Here is a 23,353-nt window from a genome sequence, read left to right as displayed (position 1 = left end):
CTTGTGGACATCAAAGTCAAAGAACGGTGGTTCGAGAAGGTGGCATTTTACCTTTAGGTCCCCTTGAAAAAAAATAACCCCCCACTTTTGTAGCATTAGAGAGGAAAATTGGACATTTTATGGCACCAGCTAAGTCTATGGGCATCTTTGTAAGACTGTACAATGGAACGGGAAAAGAGGTTGTTTGGCTACTTGACAGAAGAAGAGTGCCACAAAAGCTTGGCCAGGCCATTGAGATAATGAACAAGTGTAGAAAATAAAAAAGGTTTTCCCCTATTAAAGGAAAACTTTCCTGGAGCCCAGCGAAGGCAGTAACAGGGGCCAATCAAATGGGGTTGTGGAGAGTCATCTGAAATGTAAAACACGATCCCGGACTCACCCGAATAGCAGCTTTGTTGCAGAACACTTTGTTGATGGCGAGCCAGGTAGGTAAATCCAACATGTTCTGCAGCACATCTTCATCAAGTTCTAGATTAGTCAGCTGACCTTCTCCTTTAAGGGTGCTAAGGTTGATTTTATCAGGAGACAGATTCTTTGTGAACCTAGAGGACAAAAAATAATAAATTCAATATATTCTATAACAGCAAAATCACTCAACTTCTTTTGTTTTGGGACAACAAGAAAAACACTTTAAGGAGTATTACATTTTTAACAGAAAGAGATTGGCCAAACTAAGATGAGACTTTACAATGGGGGGGGGGGGGTACAGCCTGGTAAAAACTTTTTTTTAGTGGTAATACCCATTAATCACTAGTGTTAAGCAAAAATATTTGCAGGACCGTGGTCCAACAGTCTTGTCAGTAGTCTGCGGCCACCAGCCAGAGCGCTGCAAACTGCGGCATACCTGGTGCCTCTTTTCCTTAGTAAGTCCTCACAATGTAAAGATTTTGTGGGACCTAATGATCAGAAAAGGCGCCGACTATGCGGCTGGTAATAGGAGATTCACAGTGCTTTGGTCCAGCAGACACGGACTATGGACGAAGCTGTTGGACCAGGATTTCAACAAATTTATTTTGCGCAACTATTTTTAATCATCGATCCCAAGTATAGGGTGATAAACAAATCAATGGCGGCCCACCAGCTGGAACCATCACCAAACCGGAGAAAAAGGAGTCCAAAGTCCCTTGGACAGAGCGATAGTGAGGAAACATGTACATTGCTCCATTCACTATTTATAGAGATAAACCACTTTAACCTCCCCCTTTCCTTTTATTCCATTTTTATTATACTGCAATGAAATCTATTAAAAAAATAAATAAATCTTTAGTGTGAGTTGAAAAATCATTGTTTTGTCCGCCTGCAGCAGGAACCTCTCCCTTAGAGCAGAGGGGAGAGGTTCCTGCTGCAGGCAGACAAAACCATTTTAAATCATAATACCTATGTCAAAACTTACACTTAAATTAATTCTACATTGAAAGAATGAGGTGGCTGGGCATGCAGTCAGACCGGAGTGTGCTCGTCTGGAAAGAAGTTTCCGTCACTTTTCCGCAAGTTTGGCAGACGCGATCACTTTTATGTAAGTCATGGTTTATATCATTTCATAATAAAGTCATTATAAAGACATTGGAGGTAGCAATTGCCAAAAATAAGTATAAATGCTTCTATAATAAGCCACAGGAACTGGTTCATCAAGTAGACACTTTAATTAGAGTATTCATATCTATTCATTTAGACAAAGGCGTTCAAAAATCAAAACTGAAAATAGATGATGTCCTCTGAGTCATTGGTTTGCCCCGGGGCAGAAAGAAGACGACCATTGTAACTATTGCAATAAACCGATTCATTCCTTATAGCCTTGGACTTGCCAACATGGGCCAAGAAGTCAAGGTTGCACGCAATTTGGGCTTCATATGAATGCACCAACTCTTTCATTCTCAAAGAAGGATGCACAAATCGATTTGGCAGTCAAGGTCATATTCACACATAGGGGGCAGACATACCGATTCAGCTGCCCTGGGGCCCATTGAGGTCTCGGGAAGGAGGTCAAACTAGAAGGCCAATCTTTGTCTATGAGCTCAGTAGATGCCTTGACTGAGGAGTGGCTGACCCGTGCCCCTCAGAACCACCCAAATAACCTCCCGCTTCCCATATAATTTCCTGAAGTCCAGTCTTCCACCCAATCAATAATGACAGACAGAGCAACCTTTATTAAATTACATTTATTCATTAACATATTATCAAAATTGACCTGAATATGAAAGGGTTTTGGAAACCAACACATAAAACCTGTCACCGTCAGCTGCTCCTCTTTTGCCCGAAACTGCAAGGCACCAATTCGGGGGTTCTCCTGTTGAATGGTGCCCCATACATTTTCCTTCCGAGACCTTAGCCCATTGGTGACAGAGTATTCCTTACCATTTGCCAAAGGAGGGAGGTGAAGCTCCCAAAACAGCACTCACCGTCCTTACCATATCAAGACTTGGCTTTCGAGATCGCAAGCTGCCATGACATGACGCCTAACCCCTAGCAGTCGCACCGTACCTAATTATGGGCCTTACACCTGAAGACCCATAGAACTTGCTAAATGTAGAGGGAGGGAAGGTGGGACGCTGATCTGCCAAGAGACTGACCAAGGACCGACCAGGAAGCCATAAATACCCGAGGCACTGCAACTAATCAGGTATGGCTATGGTCACAAAATACTCCACTCTGAAAATGACCCTGCCAACAGACAACTGGCAAAACGCCATCTTGGGATCCCCGAAATCCCACCCATATCACAAAAATATATAATTACTTACAGTGGGGAAAATAAGTATTTGATAAACTGCCTTTATAGTAGGTACACTTCACCTGTGAGACAGAATCTTAAAGAAAATCCAGAAAATCACATTGCATGATTTTTACATAATTAATTTGCATTTTATTGCATTAAATAAATATTAGATAGAATAGAAAAACAGAATATTTGGTGCAGAAACCTTTGTTTGCAATTACAGAGGTCACACGTTTCCTGTAGTTCTTGACCCGGTTTGCACACACTGCAGCAGGGATTTTGGCCCCCTCCTCCATACAGATCTTCTCCAGATCCTTCAGGTTTCGGGGATGTCGCTGGGCAACATTGAGTTTCAGCTCCCTATTGGGTTCAGGTCTGGAGACTAGCTAGGCCACTTTAGGACCTTGAAATGCTTCTTATAGAGCCACTCCTCAGTTGTCCTGGCTGTGTGTTTTGGGTCAGAAGAACCAGCCATCACCTATCTTCAATGCTCTTGCTGAGGGGGGGTAGGTTGTTGGCCAAACTCTCACGATACATGACCCCATCCATCCTGCCTTCAATATGGTGCAGTCGTCCTGTCCCCTTTGCAGAAAAGCACCCCATAACTATGATGTTTCCTCCATCATGCTTCACAGTTGGGACAGTGCTCTTGGGGTTGTACTCATCCTTCTACCTCCAAACAAGACGTGCGGAGTGGATACCAATAAGTTCTATTCTGGTCTCATCTAACCACATGACTTTCTTCCATGCCTCTTCTGGATCATCCAGATGGTCACTGGTGAACTTCAAAAGGGCCCGGACATGTGCTGGTATGAGCAGAGGGACCTTTAATCCATGACGGCGTAGTGTGTTACTAACGGTAATGTTATAGACTGTGGTCCCAGCTCTCTTCATATCAATGACCAGGTCCTCCCATGTTGTTTTGGGCCGATGCATGACCTTTATCAGAATCATCCTTACCCCACAAGGCGAGATGTTGCATGGAGTCCCAGACCAAGGAAGATTGATAATCATCTTGTGATTCTTCCATTTTCTAATCATTGTGCCAACAGTTGTTGCCTTCAATAAGTTGCTTGCCTATTGTCCTGTAGCCTATCCCAGCCTTGTGCAGGTCTACAATTTTGTCCCTGGTACACTTAGACAGATTTTTTGGTCCTGGCCATGGTGGAGAGGTTGGAGTGTGATTGAGGGTGTGGATAGATGTCTTTTATACAGGTAATGGCTTCCTACAGGTGTAATTAATACAGGTAATGGGTGCAGAGTAGGAGAGCTTCTTAAAGAAAAACGAAAAGGTCTGTGGGAGCCAGAATTCTTGTTGATTGGTGATCAAATACTTCTTTCATGCAATAAATGCAAATTAATTACCATATGTAAAAATCCTACAATGTGATTTCATTTTTTTTTTACTTTTAGATTCTGTCTCTCACAGGTGAAGTGTATGATAAAAACTACAGACCTCTCCCTTCTTTGTAGGTGGGAAAATTATCAAAATTGTCAGTGTGTCAAATACTTATCTTCCCCACTGTATATAAGGACTCTGGAATACTTCCCAGTCATCGTTGGCCCTTACTTTTAGACCGTGGAAAGACCAGGGCTCACATGAGCTGTATTCTGGGAAGTGATGATCTCCTGGTAATAAAACATTTATTGTATGGAAACAACAGCACACAGCCTAATAAGTGACACATCCCTGAAAACTGTATCTCAGCCCCTACTTTCCTCAGATTACATAGAAAAACCTGCTGACAGACTTCCTTGCTACATGATTCAAGCTAAACCAGAAACAGGTTTCTGGGCATTTGCCCCTCATCAGTACAAAGCAAGAGATCTGATTTGGCTGTAAGATAGGCATCTGACTGGTTAAAACTTATTGATGACATATCTGTAATCTAGGTCATCAATATACCCCTTTAATGTAGGGAGCCTAGACATATGTTCTGCACAGGGGCCCTTTGCTTTTCATGGTTATGAGGCACCCATAACAGTTTATGGGACCTTACTACCTCCATGATGGCTCCAATGTGGCACCTGACGGAGTAGTTAGACGAGAATTTTCCCAAGCAAGCAGAGATTTTCAAAGCAGTGAAGACTTGAAACTCGAAGTATATTAAAAAGTTGCAGAACTTTTCATATGAAAAATTATTACACTAGTACGACTTCACTAGTTTTTCCCCCCTCGAAACAAGGCGCAACAAGGTGGCCACGATGCAGGATGCCATTCCCCGAAGCTTGCGCTGTACACCAAGACTAGGACAGCCTATATGAAACTTTTGTCCAATGGCTGTACAGTATTTATACTACCTCTACTGCCAAAAACTACAACACTGCCCCCTATAGGTCAAAAATACGGGAATAAACATAAACCCAAACAGAATGGAGAACGGTCAGGACTAGAAGTGATTTTTAGTTACACAGCATTGCTGCCTTTCTTCACTCGATACTACCCATGGGTTGTATGGATTCTGGTGGACTACAGTCCTAGACAGCCCACATTAGGGACGTTTTAGCTACCTAAGTCCCATTGTAATACCCAGACCCCTTACGATGTTCGGTGGAATGGATCTAAGACCACCAAACATCTAAAAAAAAACAAAAAAAACACCTAAGAGGTTTGGGTATTGAAGCCCAGATATGGAACTTAAAGCACGCCAAGAATTCAGCTGTCTGAACGAGGTCTGATGATGCACTTTCCACATTTCCATAGCTTCCCATTCATCCCTTTAGATCTGCCGGCACGGAACACTTCACTCTTGGATTTTCTGGGTCACTTCAACCTGTCACTTTCCAGTCTGCAGGTCAAACATACACAGGCAGCAAAAGCGACATTTATGGCTTTTTAGAGACAGAATGAAAAAGGAAGATAAACTTTGTACTTTTAGCTCTCTCTTCCCCATTTAAAAATTAAATGACGTGACAATTAATCCAGGTCACGAATATTCCGACTGCTGCAAACAATACGCCACAAAAGGAAAGTAACATTGCAAAATGTGTTAAAGGAGTTTTGCAGAATTTTTTATTTTTCCCTAAAAGTAGGCAAAGATCTAAAATAAAGAAATATCCATTATTTGACATTTATCTCGCTCCATATCGTCAGTGCAGCCAGTCCGGTGCTCGCCAGAATTGATGACATCAGTTAGCTGCAGTGATCAATCAATAAATTGTCCCCGAGAAGTCCTGTGCCTTTGCTATGGCTTTCCGAAAGAAGGGCTTGTCTTGTTTAAAGAAAGCCTGTCACTTGCCATAATTTTTTATTAGGTGTAAATGCCGCTGTTCTCCCGAATCCGGCGATGTTTTCCTTTTGTTCCTGCGCCTCTCCGTTCCTGAGATATGGTCCCTTCATCATTGTATATACATCTAGTCTGGTTATCCTTGTGGGCGTGGTTCTCAGCTCCTCTCTATTAAAGTCCTTTTGAGGTCCACGCCCAGTTGGCTAAAAAGACTAGATTTATACATAGGGTAGAAGGGGCCGTATCTCCGGAACGAAGAGGCGCAGGAACAAAAGAAAAATATCGCCGGATTCAGGAGAACAGCGGCAATTACACCAGGTAAAAATATTCCATATTTATAGCAATTGAAAGATTCTTTCTAATCTTACCAGACACAGCCCTTGGATAAAAGTTGATCCGAGGACAGCTACTATTGCCATACAACACGATTTTCTTCTATTGGATTGCACATTCAAAATGGAGGTCTGATTTAGAGGCCGCTTCACTTAAGTTACTGACATATTAGGGGTTGTGCATGCTGGGCGTTCAAGTTTGCAGTCACTATGTAACTGCAGACTTGTGAATCCTCACAACGTGCAGTGTGCATGCTGTCAGAATTTTCTTGTGTTGGTACCTAAGCTGGCAGGTGTGTGACTCCAAGTACCCATATAGAGTTACTGCAGACTTGAGTGCCAAGCCTGGACAACCCCTTTAATGCTTATATGTCACGCTGCAGCTATGCAGGTAACTGCAACTTCCACCAGATGGCAACAGAGTGGAAGGAAAGTAACAAGTCTGCAAGGGCAGACCTGCAGTGCTGCAGCGAAGCTACCACCAGGTGGCAGGAGAATAGTGAAACAAGCCGAGTCAAAACCTAGACTGTCATGCAGTTCAAAGGGAAAAAACAATAACAGAGTCAGTGGAGAGCCAAAGGGTCAATACCAGACAAGAGGCAGAAGTAAAAGGGACCAGAGGCCAAGTCAAGTCAGAGTCAAAGCCGAGTCAAACACAGAAATCCAAAAGCAATCAGGAAACACTAAGACCAGACGGGCAAAGAAGGAGGAATAGACATGGGCAAGGTCAGAAAGCGCAGCAGGACAAATCAAAGTACCACCGGAGTCAGGTACTTACGTCGAAGGCAGAAAATATAACTGACACCGCCATCAGGATGCAATGGAGCTAAATAGCAAACCTGAACCCAGAATGAGGCAGAGCAAAGTTAACCCTTGACTTGATCAGCCTGGAAAAAGGGCAGACAGGGCTCAAAACCCAGACCGGATCATGACATTATACATGTGTGGCCATGTCCTGTTCTGAAGCTCAGCCCATTCAAATTCACGAGTCACGGTACCAGTACACACCAACCTTTAAAGCCATTCACACCGTACCTCTTTGGTTAATACACGGAAGACATCAGAGGAACAATTTCACCATGAACCCATCAAAATGTCTGATGGAAGCTGCACGGCCCCCCGTTTGTTTTTGCCAAGTTTTACACAATGAAAACTGCTCACACAGAAAGGCTGCATCCAAAGCACAAGTCATCATCCTCCTCATTATCTATGCAGAGCCTTAAATTAAGAAAGAACAGTTAATTTAAAAAAAAAATCTTTTGCAATACAAAACAAGGCTGAAGAAGTTCAGATGGGAATTATAAAACATTTTGCAACTCAGGCTTTAAAAAAAAAAAAAAGCTGAGATGCAAGGAAAATAAACCGAGATCATTGCATCAGCGGCTTCCTGAGAACAACAATATTGTAGGATTAAACTCTTACATCAACATTAGTCCTTTAGGATGGCTTCCTTCAGACGGCACAATCGGCAAAATGCAAAGATGCTATTGTGGCGCTTGAGATTGGACACTGATGTCCTCTACGTCAGAGAAGGAAGAGTTTGGCTCTCTGCCCTTCTGTAGCCTTCAGCTGGATTTGCATCCGATTAATGTTGGCCACCAGTGGACCTCCTGGTCTCAGGGCCCAGTGACCAATAAGGCCTTGACCATAGAATATAATGGGTAGGTATTTATTCTATGAAAAACATCAATTTAAGAAGTCCATGAAAAATGGATGTCCAAATGAGGCAATCATTTTTGCCATGTATTGGGTTGACCGACTCGGAGTGTGATCTGGTGGTCCAACAAGTTGCACTATGGTGATGGTGACAACCTTAAGAACAATCTTCCTGGATTCGATTCCACCATTTACAAGGAGTTTATATGTTCTCCGCATGGTTTTATGGGTTTCCTCCAGGCACCTCAGATTCTTCCCCCAAACGCATCCTGATGAAGGGGGGCTTGTTATACATTATGGTGGGTTATACATAGGGTGATAAGATTGTAAGCTCCACTTGAGAATGGTGAGAATGATTAATATCTCTGGAGAATAAGTTGGTCCTACATAAGCAAGAGAAAGAAATCCTAACGGAAACAGGTTTGGCCTTAAACATCTTCACCTCCCCATGAGTGTCAACTGGGACTAAGGACAAAAATATGGCCATAGAGCTCTGAACTAGAGGGTAACACCTTCCTGATGGACTTATGCAATGTATTTAGGATATTCCATCAGTGGACAATTGGTCGGCATCTATTTGTTGGGACCATCGCAGTTCTTCCTCCTTACCAGTGCTCCATTCAGAGTTTTCCCGATAATCATGACCAGGGGACTAAGGAAAGACCAACGGATCTCAGATCTAGTGATCAGCACATATCTACCCACATGTACAAGGCCAATGTCAAGATTCAATTGAGTCTCGCTCCCAGTAATCTTCAACAATGACCCCAAAACGGTTATACTAAACCTCGCACCTTCTGCAGTCCTGTTCCCGGAATTGTCCAAGGAAGATTGGGACGTTTCATCAATGTGGGTTCTCGTGGGTCCCAGTGTTTAAGCCTTAATTGTCGATCCGGGTGATAAATGTGATTCCCGGTACGGGCAAAACCTAATTTAATGTAATGTTTCACATCATGAAAGTGACACCATTAAAATTGTGACTCTCCTGGGATTTCCGAGGACAGAATGGGGTTGGAAAGATGTCAACCCGGCCTAACAGTGCGTGTTCCAGGATGGACCGTGGGTTGAGCAGGGTCACCCGCTGCGTTTTTATTTTTTGTTGCTAAAACCATATTGGTGGCAAGAAAAACGCTGCACACAATATGAGTTTTTTTTGCCATTTTTTTACAATTCAACTGAGTGCTTAAAACAACGCTGAAAGAATTGACATACTGCGGATTTCAAAAACCGCCCAGAAGCTTATAAAAAGGTTCCGGTATGTAAAAAAACAAAACCAAAACGCAGGGTGAATGAGATTTTTAAATTCTCAATCATTTTGCTGCTAATGTAAAATGCAGCGTTTTTACTGCAGAAAAAAAAGAAATGTCACATGTGAACATACCCCTAAACATGGCAAAAAATAATGGCAACTATGCTCTATGCCATTTCAATTTTTGGGGGACAGTCTAGAAGAAGCGCTTCTCAACTCCAGTCATCAACATCCCCCAATGGGTCAAGATTTTTGGTTATCCTATGGTGAGAACCCGTGGCAATTTCTGATGCCTTGCTAATATAATTCCATCACCGGCGCAATACTAAGGAAACTCTGAAAACAGAATCATACAATGTTAGAGTTGGAAGGGACCTCCAGGGTCATCGTGTCCAACCCCCTGCTCAATGCAGGATCCACTAAACCATCCCAGACAGATGTCTGTCCAGCCTCTGTTTGAGATGGTGAGTTCTCCTTCAACAGAAGTCTTCAGACAGATGTCTGTCCAGCTTCTGTTTGAGATGGTGAGTTCTCCTTCCATGGAAGTCTTCAGACAGATGTCTGCCCAGCTTCTGTTTGAGATGGTGAGTTCTCCTTCCATGGAAGTCTTCAGACAGATGTCTGCCCAGCTTCTGTTTGAGATGGTGAGTTCTCCTTCCATGGAAGTCTTCAGACAGATGTCTGCCCAGCCGCTGTTTCAGATGGTGAGTTCTCCTTCAACAGAAGTCTTCAGACAGATGTCTGCCCAGCTTCTTTTTAAAGACTTCCATTGAAGGAGAACTCACTACCTCTTGCGGGAGCCTGTTCCACTCATTGATCACCCTGTCAAAACTTTTTTTTTTCTAGTACCTAATCTGTATCTTCTCCCCTTCAGTTTAGAAAACAATGGTCTACAGATCCAGGCCACAAAAGTGACAGGGCTTAGAAAAAAAAAAGCAATAAAACAGATTTACACGTTTCCCAATCTCATTGGATAAGAACGAAAAAGAGGATTTGCAATAAAACTAGAACACGCACAGTAGTCAGGAGTCCAAAAATCTATTTCAACTCATGCAGATACCGATGGCATCTAAAGTTCACACCACAAAACTATCCAACTGAAAATTTATTATACAAGTACTGAAATAGAATAAAAAGACGCATCGACATCCGGAAATATATTCAGGGAGGAGATATTGCTGATCATAAAGTTCAGAATATTAAAAGGGGATGTACGGGAATAAAAACAGCGCCACCCCTGGTCACAGGTTGTGTGTGGTACTGCAGTTTAGCTCATTCTAATCATTGGAACTGAGCTACAGTACCAGACAACACACGGACACAGGCATCATTTTATTAAGCCAGGTTTGAACCATAGAGTCACCTATGGGATGTAGCGATCCTAAAAGTCAATATCGACCATTTAACAAGCCTTCCATATGACTTGGGATGAGAAGCCAATCCAGACACTCCACTTGCAGACACATGTTTTGGGGTGTTTACCCCTATGCAGTGCAAAGCAAGACGTATGATTTCGCTTGATGAGAGGCCTCCGACTGGGGGGGTTTAAGGGCAACGTTTCTCCTTTTGAGTAGTACAAAGCCTGAGTCCGTAGACATAGGCTATGCAATGCTACTGTTATATTCACCTCCATTGCCTGCGCCATTCCAGTGATCTCGGCACTTACGTTCCGGGCTGTTGCAACCCTTGACTCCAGCTCATAATTAGCGATAGCGTCACCGCTCCTGCCTTCGTATGAATTGAACATGAAGAGTAAATTTGGGCTGCAGCCGATCTCTGACTTCCTTTTCACGTTCAATTGCTGATGAGTGGCAAACGCCACGAAACACGCATCTTCAAATTGAGGGCTTGCTTTGGCATTTTATCCTAAGTCATATGCAAGGCTTGATAAAGGGTTGTTATTGACTTTTAGGATTGCTAGTTCAAATCCTCTTAGGTTATTTGCATATTTAATTTCCTCAGGAGCATTGCATGGCCTATAAGTCTCCGTCTGACAGCTTGGTGCTCTCCAAAAAGAGAAACATTTCCTCTTTTTGATCTTAGATTCTCTTCTAAAATTGAATCAATTGCATATATGGGCATGCTGGTCTGTGAAAGCTAAATACAGTAACACCTTTATATCTAGTATCTGTTGCTGCAGTCAATAAATCAACTTTTTAATCTATATGAAAATGAGGCATCAAGGGCTCTGGGGGTGAAGGAGCACTTCTCAAGGCTCTGGTTCTTGAGGTTTTCTCCCCATCCAGCACCAGAATCTTTAGCGTGACAGCTCACTGTCCGATTTCCTTGCCTGCAACCAGATGTCACATAGACAGTGAGCTATCGATCAAGCTAAAAAAGAGACTAGTGCTGGACGCAGAAATAAGCTTAGGAGGAAAAGGCTCAGGAAGTGCTCGTTCCCACCCAGAGCACTTAATATCTCATTTGCATGTGAATTAAAATACTGATTTCTCATGAGTGCAGCAACAAATATAAGATATAAAAGGTGTCAATTAATGTAGCTTTAAAAGATATGCACTTTGGGGAGGGAGATTACCTTTAATTCGCACTTAATACAGAATACAAATGCCGAAGTATGTAATAATCACATAGATGTCCAAAGAAAACCTTGGACAATAAAAAAAAAAAAAAAAAAAAAAAAACACCTTCACATGTCTTCTGAAAATTACTTTTATTCAAGACCAGTTCAAAAAATGAAATGTTTGGGCGGTACATCATCTTTATTTATGAACGCATGACTGCTTCTGTTTTCATTTTCTAGAAAAAAAAAAAAACTTTATCTTCCTGTATTTGAGGCGTCAGCGACTTAACATCACAATTTATTCTATATGCAATCAGCGGTGTCCTGCGAAATCTCACCAGAAAGAAAAAAAAAAAATCCATATCAGTCTGACTCATTATTGCATTTGTACTTTTGTTTTGTTTTTGGTGTTTTTTACCCTTTTGCACTTAATTCTTCTTTTAATTTGTTCCTTTTTTTTTAAGTTCCGTTTTATATGTATTCCCCTGGGGCTTTTTTATATTCATCACTGTGGGCAGGGTTTGGTGTTTTCAGGCGTTTTTGGCTGACTTATCAGTTGAATCTTTCTAAATTTGTATACAAACGTACTCCAGCTGCCCCCGTATGTGTGAACTTTTTTTATGCAAATGTTTCCACATTTTAATAGCACATGCAACTTTTAAAAAGTTGCAAAAAAAACAAGTCAAAACAAAGAAATAAGGGACTTTTTTTTTTTTTTAGTTTTTTAGTTTTGCACAAAATTCAACAACCATGCGTGACCCATACCCTTCTCCGAAGCCCCTGCTCATCTTCAGATTCTTCACTAACATGCTAAGCACTATTCTCATCCTCAAGATCCTATCCCAATATGTAGTAGGTGTAATAATATTAGTAAATACCTCCAATTAAAAATGTAGTATAGTTCTTCTGATTCGCTATGTCTTTTTCCTCATGTGCAGGTACTGCAGGACCTTACATTTCCATGGTTACGACCACTAGCAACTAGTTACCTGTCACTGTCATAACCATGGATACCTAAGGTCCTGCACTACTTGCACACGAGGAAAGAGACACAGAGAATCAGAAAAACTATACTACATTTCTGTTTGGAGACATTTGCTAATATTATTATTATACCTACTACTACATATTGGGATAGGATCATGGAGACGGGAATATCCCTTTAACGTCAAGCTCGTGGGCCCCAAAACAAAATCTCCAAAATGGTCCCCAATTATCACAGGCTTTTAATAACAGTGGTCTTCTCATACAGGCGAAAAGGGACCTTTCGAGCTCCCCCTAGGCTTTAGGGCCTGAGTGTGACTGGAACCCCTGCTCGAACCAGCTTAATCGCATTACAATGCCCTACTTAAAGAGCGGCTACCGGAAGGAAATTAACTTTATACTTTTGGGAGAGCCGCCAGCTTTCAGTCATAGAGGCGTGCCCAGAGTGGCTACAGTCACCACTCAGTACACAGCAAACGGTGGTTGTACGCACACCCTGGCACCTTGATTGACAACTTGTTCTGCATAGTTGTGCTCACTGGGGATCCATCGATGTTCTATGGTGTGCTTACAGCCACCACTCACTGTGTACTGAGCAGTGACTGCAGCCACTCTGGCCACGCCTCTATGACTGAAAGCCGGCGGCTCTCGGGAAGAATAAAGTTCATTTTCTCCCAGCAGCCATGCTAATTAGTCGCAGATTAACTCTATATTGCAAGTAAATAGTGTTTCAGGACATGACAGGTTCCATTTAAGCCCTGCCGCTGCCTTGCATGGGGGCACCACACATTTGTTTAAAAAAGTGTAACCAGCCTTGTGGGATTTCTTTTAATGTAAAGCTACAGATTAGATAGTGGTTCACACCGAGAAACGTAGAAAAATTTACATAACTCCAAAGGTCGATTTAACACTGGAAAATACAGATTTATACCAGTCGAATAAACAGCTCTGTTATTCCAGTGCCGCTCCTGCCCCGAATATGACACCAAGCAACCCGACCAAAGGTCGGCTCACTAGAGAAACCCACACAGCTCATAGAATGATTATATTATGCTCCAACTCATAATTAGATATAATGAACTATATTCAACAAATTGCAAATTCTTCCGCCCTTGTAATTCTGGTGCCGGATCATTTTATGCCTTAACCCCTTAATGACGCAGACATTTTTCATTACTAATTTTTCCCCTTAAACCACGGCTACTATATATTTTTCCCAGTAGTACGAGGGCTCGCTTCTTTGTGGGACAATTTGTAGATTTGAATGACATGCCTCATTTATCATAAAATGTGCTAAAAAAAAAAAAAACAGGGGGAAAAAAAACAAATAAAGAGTTCAGTAAAACAGTAAAAAAAAACAACAAAAAAAACTAAAAAACAGCAATTTTGTAAATGTAAAAAAAAAAAAAAATCATGACAAAATTGCTGTTTTTTTTTGGTTTGTTTTTTACAACATTTATATTGCAGCATGGCGGTTATGGCAACACCAAACATACTTTTCATTATTATTATTTTAGAGGCATAAAATAATTTTGAAGTTTTTTGAAGTTTGTATAACATGGACATTTGGTTCCAGTTGCTAATTTCGAGTGATCCTTACGTTTTTATTTTTCTGTTGATTGAGTGGTGTGTGGTCCTGTTTTTTTTGGGGGGGGGGGGTGTTTGGCGTGGCAACCTGCAGTTTTTAATGGTACCATTTTGCTATACATAAGACATTTTGATTGGTCATTATTGTAATTGAAGTGAGTTATGCGATGGACAAAAAAAAAAAAATGGCAATTTTAGGATTTTGCTTTTTTAAATTTATTTGTGGGCCATTTCATTTAACTTATGAGTTAAAGAAATAATTTTATATTTTGACAGGTAAGACTGAACATGCTTTTTTATTCCTTTATTTTTAAAAGGGGAAAAGATGGGCAATCCTAATTTTGGGTCAAACTTATTTATTTTTTTTTTTTTTATCATTGAAAGCAATGGATAGAACAACTATAAACCAACTTCAGTATCAGAAGATCTACAAACATGACACAAACTCCAGCTCCTTCATTCGAGATTGGTGGGAATCCCTGATCTTTGGTTTTGAAGATGTCATCAATGAAGGCCACTCAATGACACACAGATTACGTTAAAAAAATAAAATAAAAAATAATAATTGGGCCTTCACTGTAAAGGGTCTATCCCAACTGCATCCTTTAGAGAAAGGACTACCTAATTGGGACAACCTCTCTAAAGGACACCCATCACGAAATATTCCATCATGCCAAATAGTGTTCACCAGGATCTTTTCGATCAAGAGGTACCAATTTTTTTAGATTGAGCCATGTCTGGTCTCAAGATATTTTTCCCTGGAATTTTACAAAATTGGCCCCAATTTACGGAATGTTCAAGACTAAATTAATAACAGTTACTTGTTGATCCTTGCTGATCTTGCAGTGATGGTATCCCATCCATCAATATCCTGACCGCTGCAGTCAATCACTGGCATCAGCAGACATGTGATATACATGAAGGAGGAGATAGGCTTAATTGGTCAGGTCAATGATGATCAAGACATCACTTCTGGTGTCACTGAGAACCACAAGAAAATAAAGCAGTAAATCATCTTTATTTCTTCATTACATAAAACACTTCCTACTTCATGGCCAATTTTGTAAAATCTCGGGAAACCTCCTTAAAGTGGACTAGCAGTTTTGGGGTCCAGTGTACGGCACTTACAACCATTAGACGCATTAACATTTTTCAGATCTTTCCCAGTCCCTAAATTATGATTAGATGGTGTCCAAGTTGCAGGATTTTGTGAGGTCAGACAGGCGGCTGAGTCCTTGAAGTGAGACATCCGCCTGGCTACTAGAATGGTTAAGGCCAGGGTGAAACACACAGCCTTTCCACAAATAAAGCTGCAAATGATTCGGCATGTTATGGATTTTAATTTACACGTGATCTTCAACTATCGTTGGTAGGCATATAGAGGGGTTCATTAAGGTGCCGTGACCATAGAGGTTGGGGTAGGGGAAAGGTCTCTGTCAAGTCAGGCGCCATGGCCCAAGAGGCCGAGGTAGGGGCTCAGTGGGGTCAGGCGCCGTGGTCCTAGAGGCCGGGGTAGGAGGATCAGTCGGGTCAGTCGCCGTGGACCTAGAGGTTGGGGTTGGGGCTCTGATAGGTCAGTGGCTGTGGCCCTAGAAGCCAGGGAAAGAGCTCAGTCGGTTCAGCCATCGTGGCCCTAGAGGCCAGGGTAGGGGCTCAGTTGGTTCAGGCGCCGTGGCGCTAGAGGTTGCGGTAGGGGACAGGGCTCTTTCAAGTCAGGCGCCATGGCCCAAGAGGCTGGGGTAGGGGCTCAGTCAGGTCAGGCGCCGTGGCCCTAGAGACCAAGGTAGGGGCTCAGTCGGGTCAGGCGCTGTGGTCCTAGAGACTGGGGTAGGGGCTGTGGCCCAAGAGGCTGGGGTACGGGCTCAGTCAGGTCAGGCGCCGTGGCCCTAGAGACCAAGGTAGGGGCTCAGTCGGGTCAGGCGCTGTGGTCCTAGAGAATGGGGTAGGGGCTGTGGCCCTAGAGCCTGGGGTAGGGGCTCAGTCGGGTCAGGCGCTGTGGCCCTAGAGACTGGGGTAGGGGCCGTGGACCTAGAGACTGGGGTAGGGGCTCAGTCGGGTCAGGCGCTGTGGTCCTAGAGACTGGGGTAGGGGTTGTGGCCCTAGAGACTGGGGTAGGGGCTGTGGCCCTAGAGACTGGGGTAGGGGCTCAATCGGGTCAGGCGCTGTGGTCCTAGAGACTGGGGTAGGGGCCATGGCCCTAGAGACTGGGGTAGGGGCTCAGACGGGTCAGGTGCTGTGGCCCTAGAGGTTGGGGGAAGCTCAGACTGGTGCCCGGCTCCTAGAGGATGCAGGTGCTCAGATAGACGCCTTTAACCCAGAGGCCGAGATGTGGTCTCAGACAGACGCCTGCGCCTGAGTCGTAGGAACTTGGGGGAGAAAAAAACAAGCACAGACGGCTAACCCGGCCATGGAGATCCAGAAACTGTAAACACAAGTGATAGAATAATGTGGAGATGGTGGCAATTACATAAGCTAGAACAAGAGTCGCCCCCTTTCCTAACTAATGATTTCTCAGTTACTATTACATCGTTTCTACTCTTTTAGGTAAAGAAATACGAGAATATAAATATTCACAATAAGATTTAAAAATTAACCCATGTGGGTGCAGAGAGTATACAGTGTTGTGTATAGCGCACTATAGGAGGAGATGACAATGCCGCTGCTATGGGAGCGCTGAGGGGTTTCAGATAATCAGGAAACACAAGAGAAATGTGACTCTACAGCTTTGACGTAAGGCGATTTGTCCTATTTGTCCCTCTCTTTAGAGACAACCCAACAGTAAATGAATGGGCCAGTTTCCTGCTGATCATGGGTATCCATTTACATTGTGATCAATACAAACATGACACTATATACACCTACAACCATATATACAGCGACTGCACCAGCCATTACTAAGTCCACTACTGCTCTCTACTGATATTTATAGGTATATCTGTAATATTTGGCTGGAAGGCTCCCGTATTTCCAGGAAGAAACACTATAATTGTGACCAGGCTTGGACTGGCCCACTGGAGAACAGGAAAATCCTCCGGTGGGCCGCTCTGCAATAGTGGGGCACCAGCCTTCACACCAATAATTTTACATATAACATACTACAAAAAAAAAAAAAAAAAAAGGGATAGGATCTTGGAAATAGGATTACCCCATTAAATACAGTGACATTCCCATACGCTGACTGTGTACAGGGTTGTCCTATTTGTGCCCTTACGTCACCGACAATCCGGGCATATCCCAATTAAATATAATTGTTTTATAATAGGCTATCATGAATAATATAATAATCCCGGCATAGCAATGGAAATACACGGCTGTAATGACACCTGTGATATCACCCTGCTCCTCGCTCACTGTACATTGCTCATCGAACTCATAAAACTGCCAGATAATAAGGGCAGACATCGTCTTTTATGGGAAATTATGGTGACTGGTGACATTCCTATGTTTTTTTTTACTCCAACGGGAGGAATTTACGATTGAAATAATCAGATGAGATCATTTATTATTAATGCCCTGTTTAAATTATTCATCTTTGCAGCGTGCTGGAAAGTAAGTCACTTTATCTATTTAACGTTAATGGGATATAACAACACAAGCCATCACAGCGTGCAAGTAAAAATGGTGGCCATGTGTCACATACACGTATATGTAGGCCAAAATAGGCGCTAAATATATGACTAATGGGGGGTGCCTGTTGATTACAAACATAGGGGGTCCCCCACTGTGAATGGAGCAGTAGTGCAACCACCTCTGTGGAAGTGGTGGTCGCCCATGCTCACACAGAGACCACTGGACTCCCATCCTTGGGATCGGTGGGGGTCTCTGCGGCAGGATGCCCTATAACCACACATACATCATGAATCCTGTGGATAGGTGACTAATGTGGTTTATGGAACAACCCCAAGTTAGTTTAGGATGTAGGTGCCATATAGACACAGCCATAATATGGCTTCGTAATAGGACCCCCATCCAAGACAATGGGCCTCTACTGTACCTCGCTATGTCTTCCATTTGTTATAGTACCAGTAGGTAGCATAAATTCCCAGCAGCCCCCCAACTATCACTGGTTATAGTATTTTCCTACGGGCAAAGGGACCTTTGGGGTCCCTTTGTTCTCCAAGGCCCGGGGTGCAATTGCAACCTCTGAACCTCTAATAGTTACGCCCCTGGTACCAATCAAATGTTCGGACACGTTGTTCATGCAATGGTTTTCCTTGTTTTTATTGGAAGGTGAACATTGTAGATTCAGACTGACGGCAGCAAAATCATGAAAGAATAATAAAGAAAAACGTGTGATCTAATTGGAAGCCAGTTTAGTCATCTAAACTGGCTTCCAATGAATTGTCATGCCACACCAAGAGTCCACTTGAAGAGTGACTGGCCTTCAGAAAGTGTTTGCGACCATCAGGTGTGTTTAGCAGGCAGTGTTGGTACACAGTTCCATTCAGTGCCAAGCCCTGTTGTTTTAAGCCAAAATATGACAAGAACCAATCATCCAAGTAAAGAGAATCGGCAGGCCATCATTACCTTAAGATATGAAGGCCAGTCAATCTGGAAAATTGCTAGAACTTCGAAGGCATCCACAACTGCATCAATTGCTATAATGAAATTGATTCCGATAAGGACTGCAGGGAACCACAAGAATTACCTCTGCTGCAGAGGATAAGTTCATGAAAGTTACCAGCCTCAGACAGTGCAATCTGTCAGCATCTCAGACAACAGCTTTCATAAATGATGCAAACTTCAAAAGGCAGGCATCTCAACATCAATTGTCCAGAGAAGACTACAAGAATCAGGCCTTCATGGTCAAATTGCTGCAAAGAAGCTTTTACTGAAGTCTACAAACAAGAAGAACAGACTTGTTTGAGTCAAGTAACACAAAAGGACTGGACATTAGATTAGTCTAAATTTGAGATTTTTTGGTACCAATCACCACGTTTTTGCGAGATGCTGAAAAAGTGACGACACGTGTGGTGCCACCATGAAGAATGGCGGGGGAGGCGTGATGGTGCTTGGCTGGACAGACTGTAGGTGATTCATTCCAATTTCAAGGCACACTTACCCAGAATGCTACCTCAGCCATCTACAAGGAATCAAGGAAAACCATTGCTGGAAAGGAGTCTCCAAGAAGCGTAGACTATCTCTGAAGATAAGACCACATACATACACAGTTGCTATTTGGCTTCATACTTGGGCTATGAGGCAATCACTTACCATTCAGAATTAGAGCTATTTCTCTACTAATTTAAACACCAAATTTTGGGGAAATATGTTTTTCTTGAACTAAGGGTTCATCTATGGATGAAAGAACTGTTCCATTTTTGCACAGCCCCATGCCAGTGTTATGTTAATAAAAGGGGTACAATACCCCATTCCACTAATTAAACATTGATGCTTGGGTATCAGGCAGGCTATGGCAATGAAAGATCTCCAAATTAAAGTCTCCTGTTCAGCTTACCGCCATCATAAGCCTAGCTAGAATTTAACCACGCTTAGGATAGTGCAAAGGACCCATAGGATTGATGCAACACTGTCTGTCATGTAGACACCTAGGGCCAAAAGGTCCAGAATTGTCCTCTGTTTGGCGTGGAACTAATGGGAGCTTTTCAACTACAGAAGAACATCCTTCAGTGGTTCCACCAACACAAGGTTCACACCAATATAACCTTGTCCAGAATGAGGCCAGATAGGAGCGTCTATTACTAGTATTAGACATAAATGCTCCCCATGCACGCTCTTTCCCAATTCAGAGTTGTCTTCTTTTTGGCGTGGAACTAATGGGAGCTTTGCAACTACAGAAGAACATCCTTCAGTGGTTCCACCAACACAAGGTTCACAACAACATAACCTTGCCCAGAATGAGGCCAGATAAGAGCATCTATTACTAGTCTTAGACATAAATGCTCCTCATGCACGCCTTTTCCCAATTCTTCCGCTCTTGTGGTTAGGTTGTCAATTACACATCATTAGTGACTCTATGACTAACTCAGATGAGGCATTGGATTCATTTGATGGTTCTGGCAGAAAACCTGAGGATAAATCAGTTCTTAGAGTCACTGATGGGAATACTAGTCCCAGATACCAGGCTTCCAGTGGAATGTAGGTGCCAATTCTAATATTTTCACTTTTTCTATCCTTGCATATGTAACAGACTCATTCTTCAAATTTTCCAAATATATTCGGCTCAGCTGCTCCTTGGAAAAAAAATAGTTATTTGGAAGAAATCCACATAAAAAAGACTATGCTGCTCAATGACATAATATGTACAACATGTAGACGCCCATAGGGAGATACGTGTCCAAATCACAATTCTATAAGTTTAAAAACTTTCCGGGATATGATTCTTAGACTGGCAAACTCCAAGATTCCTAGACAGTGAGCAATAAACCAACTATAGAGCATCACGGCGTGCCAACACTAGTAAATGGTCATTGGCAGAACGTGTTGGAGGCCGATAACAAAATGACAAACCCCTTCAGAACCACAGGGGCATTTTCTATGACGTACAGAATTGTGGGATGCAACATAAAAAGGAGTGTTAAAGAATAATGAACACCCAAAAAGGGGTGACAGTGACAGAAAAACAATTTTAAAGGGATTGTTCGGTGGGTGTCCGACCACTGGGACCGGCAGAACGGGGAACTTAGATCCCTATTAGAATGGAGCGACAGTGCGCATACACAACCCACCTGACACATTTAGGCTGGGTTCACATTGCGTTAGTGCAGTCCGTTCAACGCATACGTTAAACGGACTGCGTTACCGCAAGTGCCGAAAAAGATCGCGTTTATGCGATCGCGCAGATGCACTATCTGTGCTGGCGGTGACGGACCCGAAAACGCTGCAGACTGCGTCCGAGGGTCCGTCACAGAATGACGGCACATCGCTAACGCATGCCGATTATGACATGCGCTACATAATGGCAGTTAATGGGTGCGCTGACGCATCCGTTACATAGCGTTAGCCTTAGTAACAGCGATAAAAGTTTAAGAATTCCACCCTCTGCCATTTGTTATGGATCCCGGCAGTCGAACCCTTGTTCTCATTGGATGGCCAATTTAAGGAGCTATAGCTTAGAGTTGAGCAAAAAAAAGAGGCGCGCTGCCCATTCTGGCGCCTACTCAGGTCCTCCGTTGCAACCAGACAATGGGAAATCTTCACTTGTACCGGACCCTTGACACCGTTGGTCAAAACGTACGTCGCAGGGCATAGTCCACGATGCCAGGCATTGCACAGAAGTGAAGGCTACTCCGATCTGGACTACCAGATCAGTGCAGGGCGAATCTTTTTATGATGGATATTTCCAAGTTATTGGGCATTACACTTGACTGTAGACCCTTTTTTTATGGGTGTTATGTGGGTCCAACCTCTCTGCCCAGATTTCAGAGCATTTCTTTTAAAGTGAAAGTCCCCTTTAAAAAAAAAAAAAAAAAAAAAAAATCCACAAGGGGCTAACATTAGGATGCCCGTCACTTCTCCGCCTCTATGTAATAAACGTGCTCGGCGTACAGTAGTAAATTCACCCATAAAAAGGTGGAGAAAAACGAAAAAAAAAAAATAAAAAATAAAAAATGCAGGGATCTAACGCTGCAGCCAGACCTGGAGACCTGTAAAGAGTCCCAGGCTGAGCAATCAGTGCCAGTCACAGATGTCACCCTTGTACCCTCAATCCCACAGCATGACATCATGCGTATCCAGACCTTTTATATATACACCACCTCCCCCCTATGGCAAAGTACAGCAGAGCAAAAAAAAAAAAATGCAATATTTCCATACATTCGCTCAAGTCAAGGCGGGTTAACCCTTTAAGGGATCCGATTGCCCAACAATCGCCCCCTCCCTATTGCCCAAATCAATTATTTATAGCATCCCCTATTAATATGCACCTTCTGGCATACAGGGAAGCCTGGAAAAGAAAGAGTTGTTTACTATGTACTAGAAGCCAGTGATACATTGCTGCAGAGTTTGCTCCATTGTATACAATGCCAGGGACACAACAAAACAACTGACCTGGATAAATGTTTCAAGATCTGCTTCTTGATAATCCCAGCCATGGTGTAGAGGAGATCCTAAAGGAGCAAGGGTGAGGGGGTTTCTGTAGGGGGCTCCTCATCTATACACTGGGGGTCCCTCCATGGTCATACACAAGGACCAGGCTGCAGAAGGAAAAAAAAGGGGGGAGGAATCAGGGGACACAAGGTCCAGGAGTGGAGAGCAGAGGCAGCACCATCACACAGCCTCCATGTTAGCTGCAGCATTACCTAGAGACAGGCAGCAGGGGGCGGTGCAGAGTGACTCATGCTGGGGAGTGGCAGAGGGCTGCACAATGGGAGAGGGAGGGATAACCCTTTCATGCCCTGGATGTGCTGCAAAGGGAGGAGGAGGAGGGGTTGTTTGCAATCAAGGGGGAACCAGAGAGAGGGCAGAGTTAACAGAACTGGTGCTGCATATATATATGTATATATATATATATATATTCCATTTATAGGATAACTTCACTTTGCTGTAATAATATCCTGCTTCCTAATCGAACGTGTTTGCAAAGTGTCTACTTGTGACTTGGTGGTCGCTTAGGATTTCCAGAACTGTGGATTAAAAGAAGTAGCACGTCACTTCTTTTTTTGTGAATCTGCTGCGTTTTTGTACCCATTCCATTATAGAAAACCGCAGGGGTAAAAAAAAAAAAAACGCACCAAATCCACAAGAAAACCGCAGCAAAAAATGCTGCGGATCTGCACAAAGAAAAATCCACAGGTGCGTTTTCTGCCAGGAGAGGCGGAATCCGCACCAGAAATTCCTAAGGCTAATCCGCAACGTGCGCACATAGCCTAAATGAGTGCTGGTAGTTTTTTGTCAGGACGGATAGCGTACGGACCAAAGCAAATTAATGGTGTCCAAAAACTGTCCATATGCGTGTCCAAAAACTGTCCATACACGTGTCCAAAAACTGTCCATATGCGTGTCAAAAAATTGTCCATTTGCGTGTCCAAAAACTGTCCATACGCGTGTCCAAAAACTGTCCACATCCGTGTCCAAAAACTGTCCATACGCGTGTCCAAAAACTGTCCATACGCGTGTCCA

The 23,353-nt window shown here is 43.0% G+C and overlaps 1 protein-coding gene across 2 annotated transcripts in view; it reads right to left on the bottom strand.

The window, feature by feature from the left end:
- The window catches only part of BLTP3B (bridge-like lipid transfer protein family member 3B), a 97,195-nt gene extending 74,660 nt beyond the window's left edge, over window positions 1-22,535 (bottom strand). For both annotated transcript variants that reach the window (XR_011320668.1, XM_069763468.1), the window contains exons 1-2: window positions 22,283-22,535; window positions 380-542 (exon numbers count right to left, since the gene is read on the bottom strand). Coding sequence is in view for 1 of the 2 variants with exons in the window: in XM_069763468.1 (XP_069619569.1) it covers window positions 380-542; window positions 22,283-22,326 (207 nt within the window). In the remaining variant the exon portion in view is untranslated. The remainder of the gene's footprint in view (window positions 1-379; window positions 543-22,282) is intronic.
- Window positions 22,536-23,353: the final 818 nt, after the last annotated feature.

This window comes from Ranitomeya imitator, chromosome 4 (assembly GCF_032444005.1).
Source record: "Ranitomeya imitator isolate aRanImi1 chromosome 4, aRanImi1.pri, whole genome shotgun sequence".
Lineage (NCBI taxonomy): Eukaryota > Metazoa > Chordata > Amphibia > Anura > Dendrobatidae > Ranitomeya > Ranitomeya imitator.
Note: the sequence above shows the minus strand (reverse complement) of the source record. Positions and strands in the feature narration are given on the sequence as shown.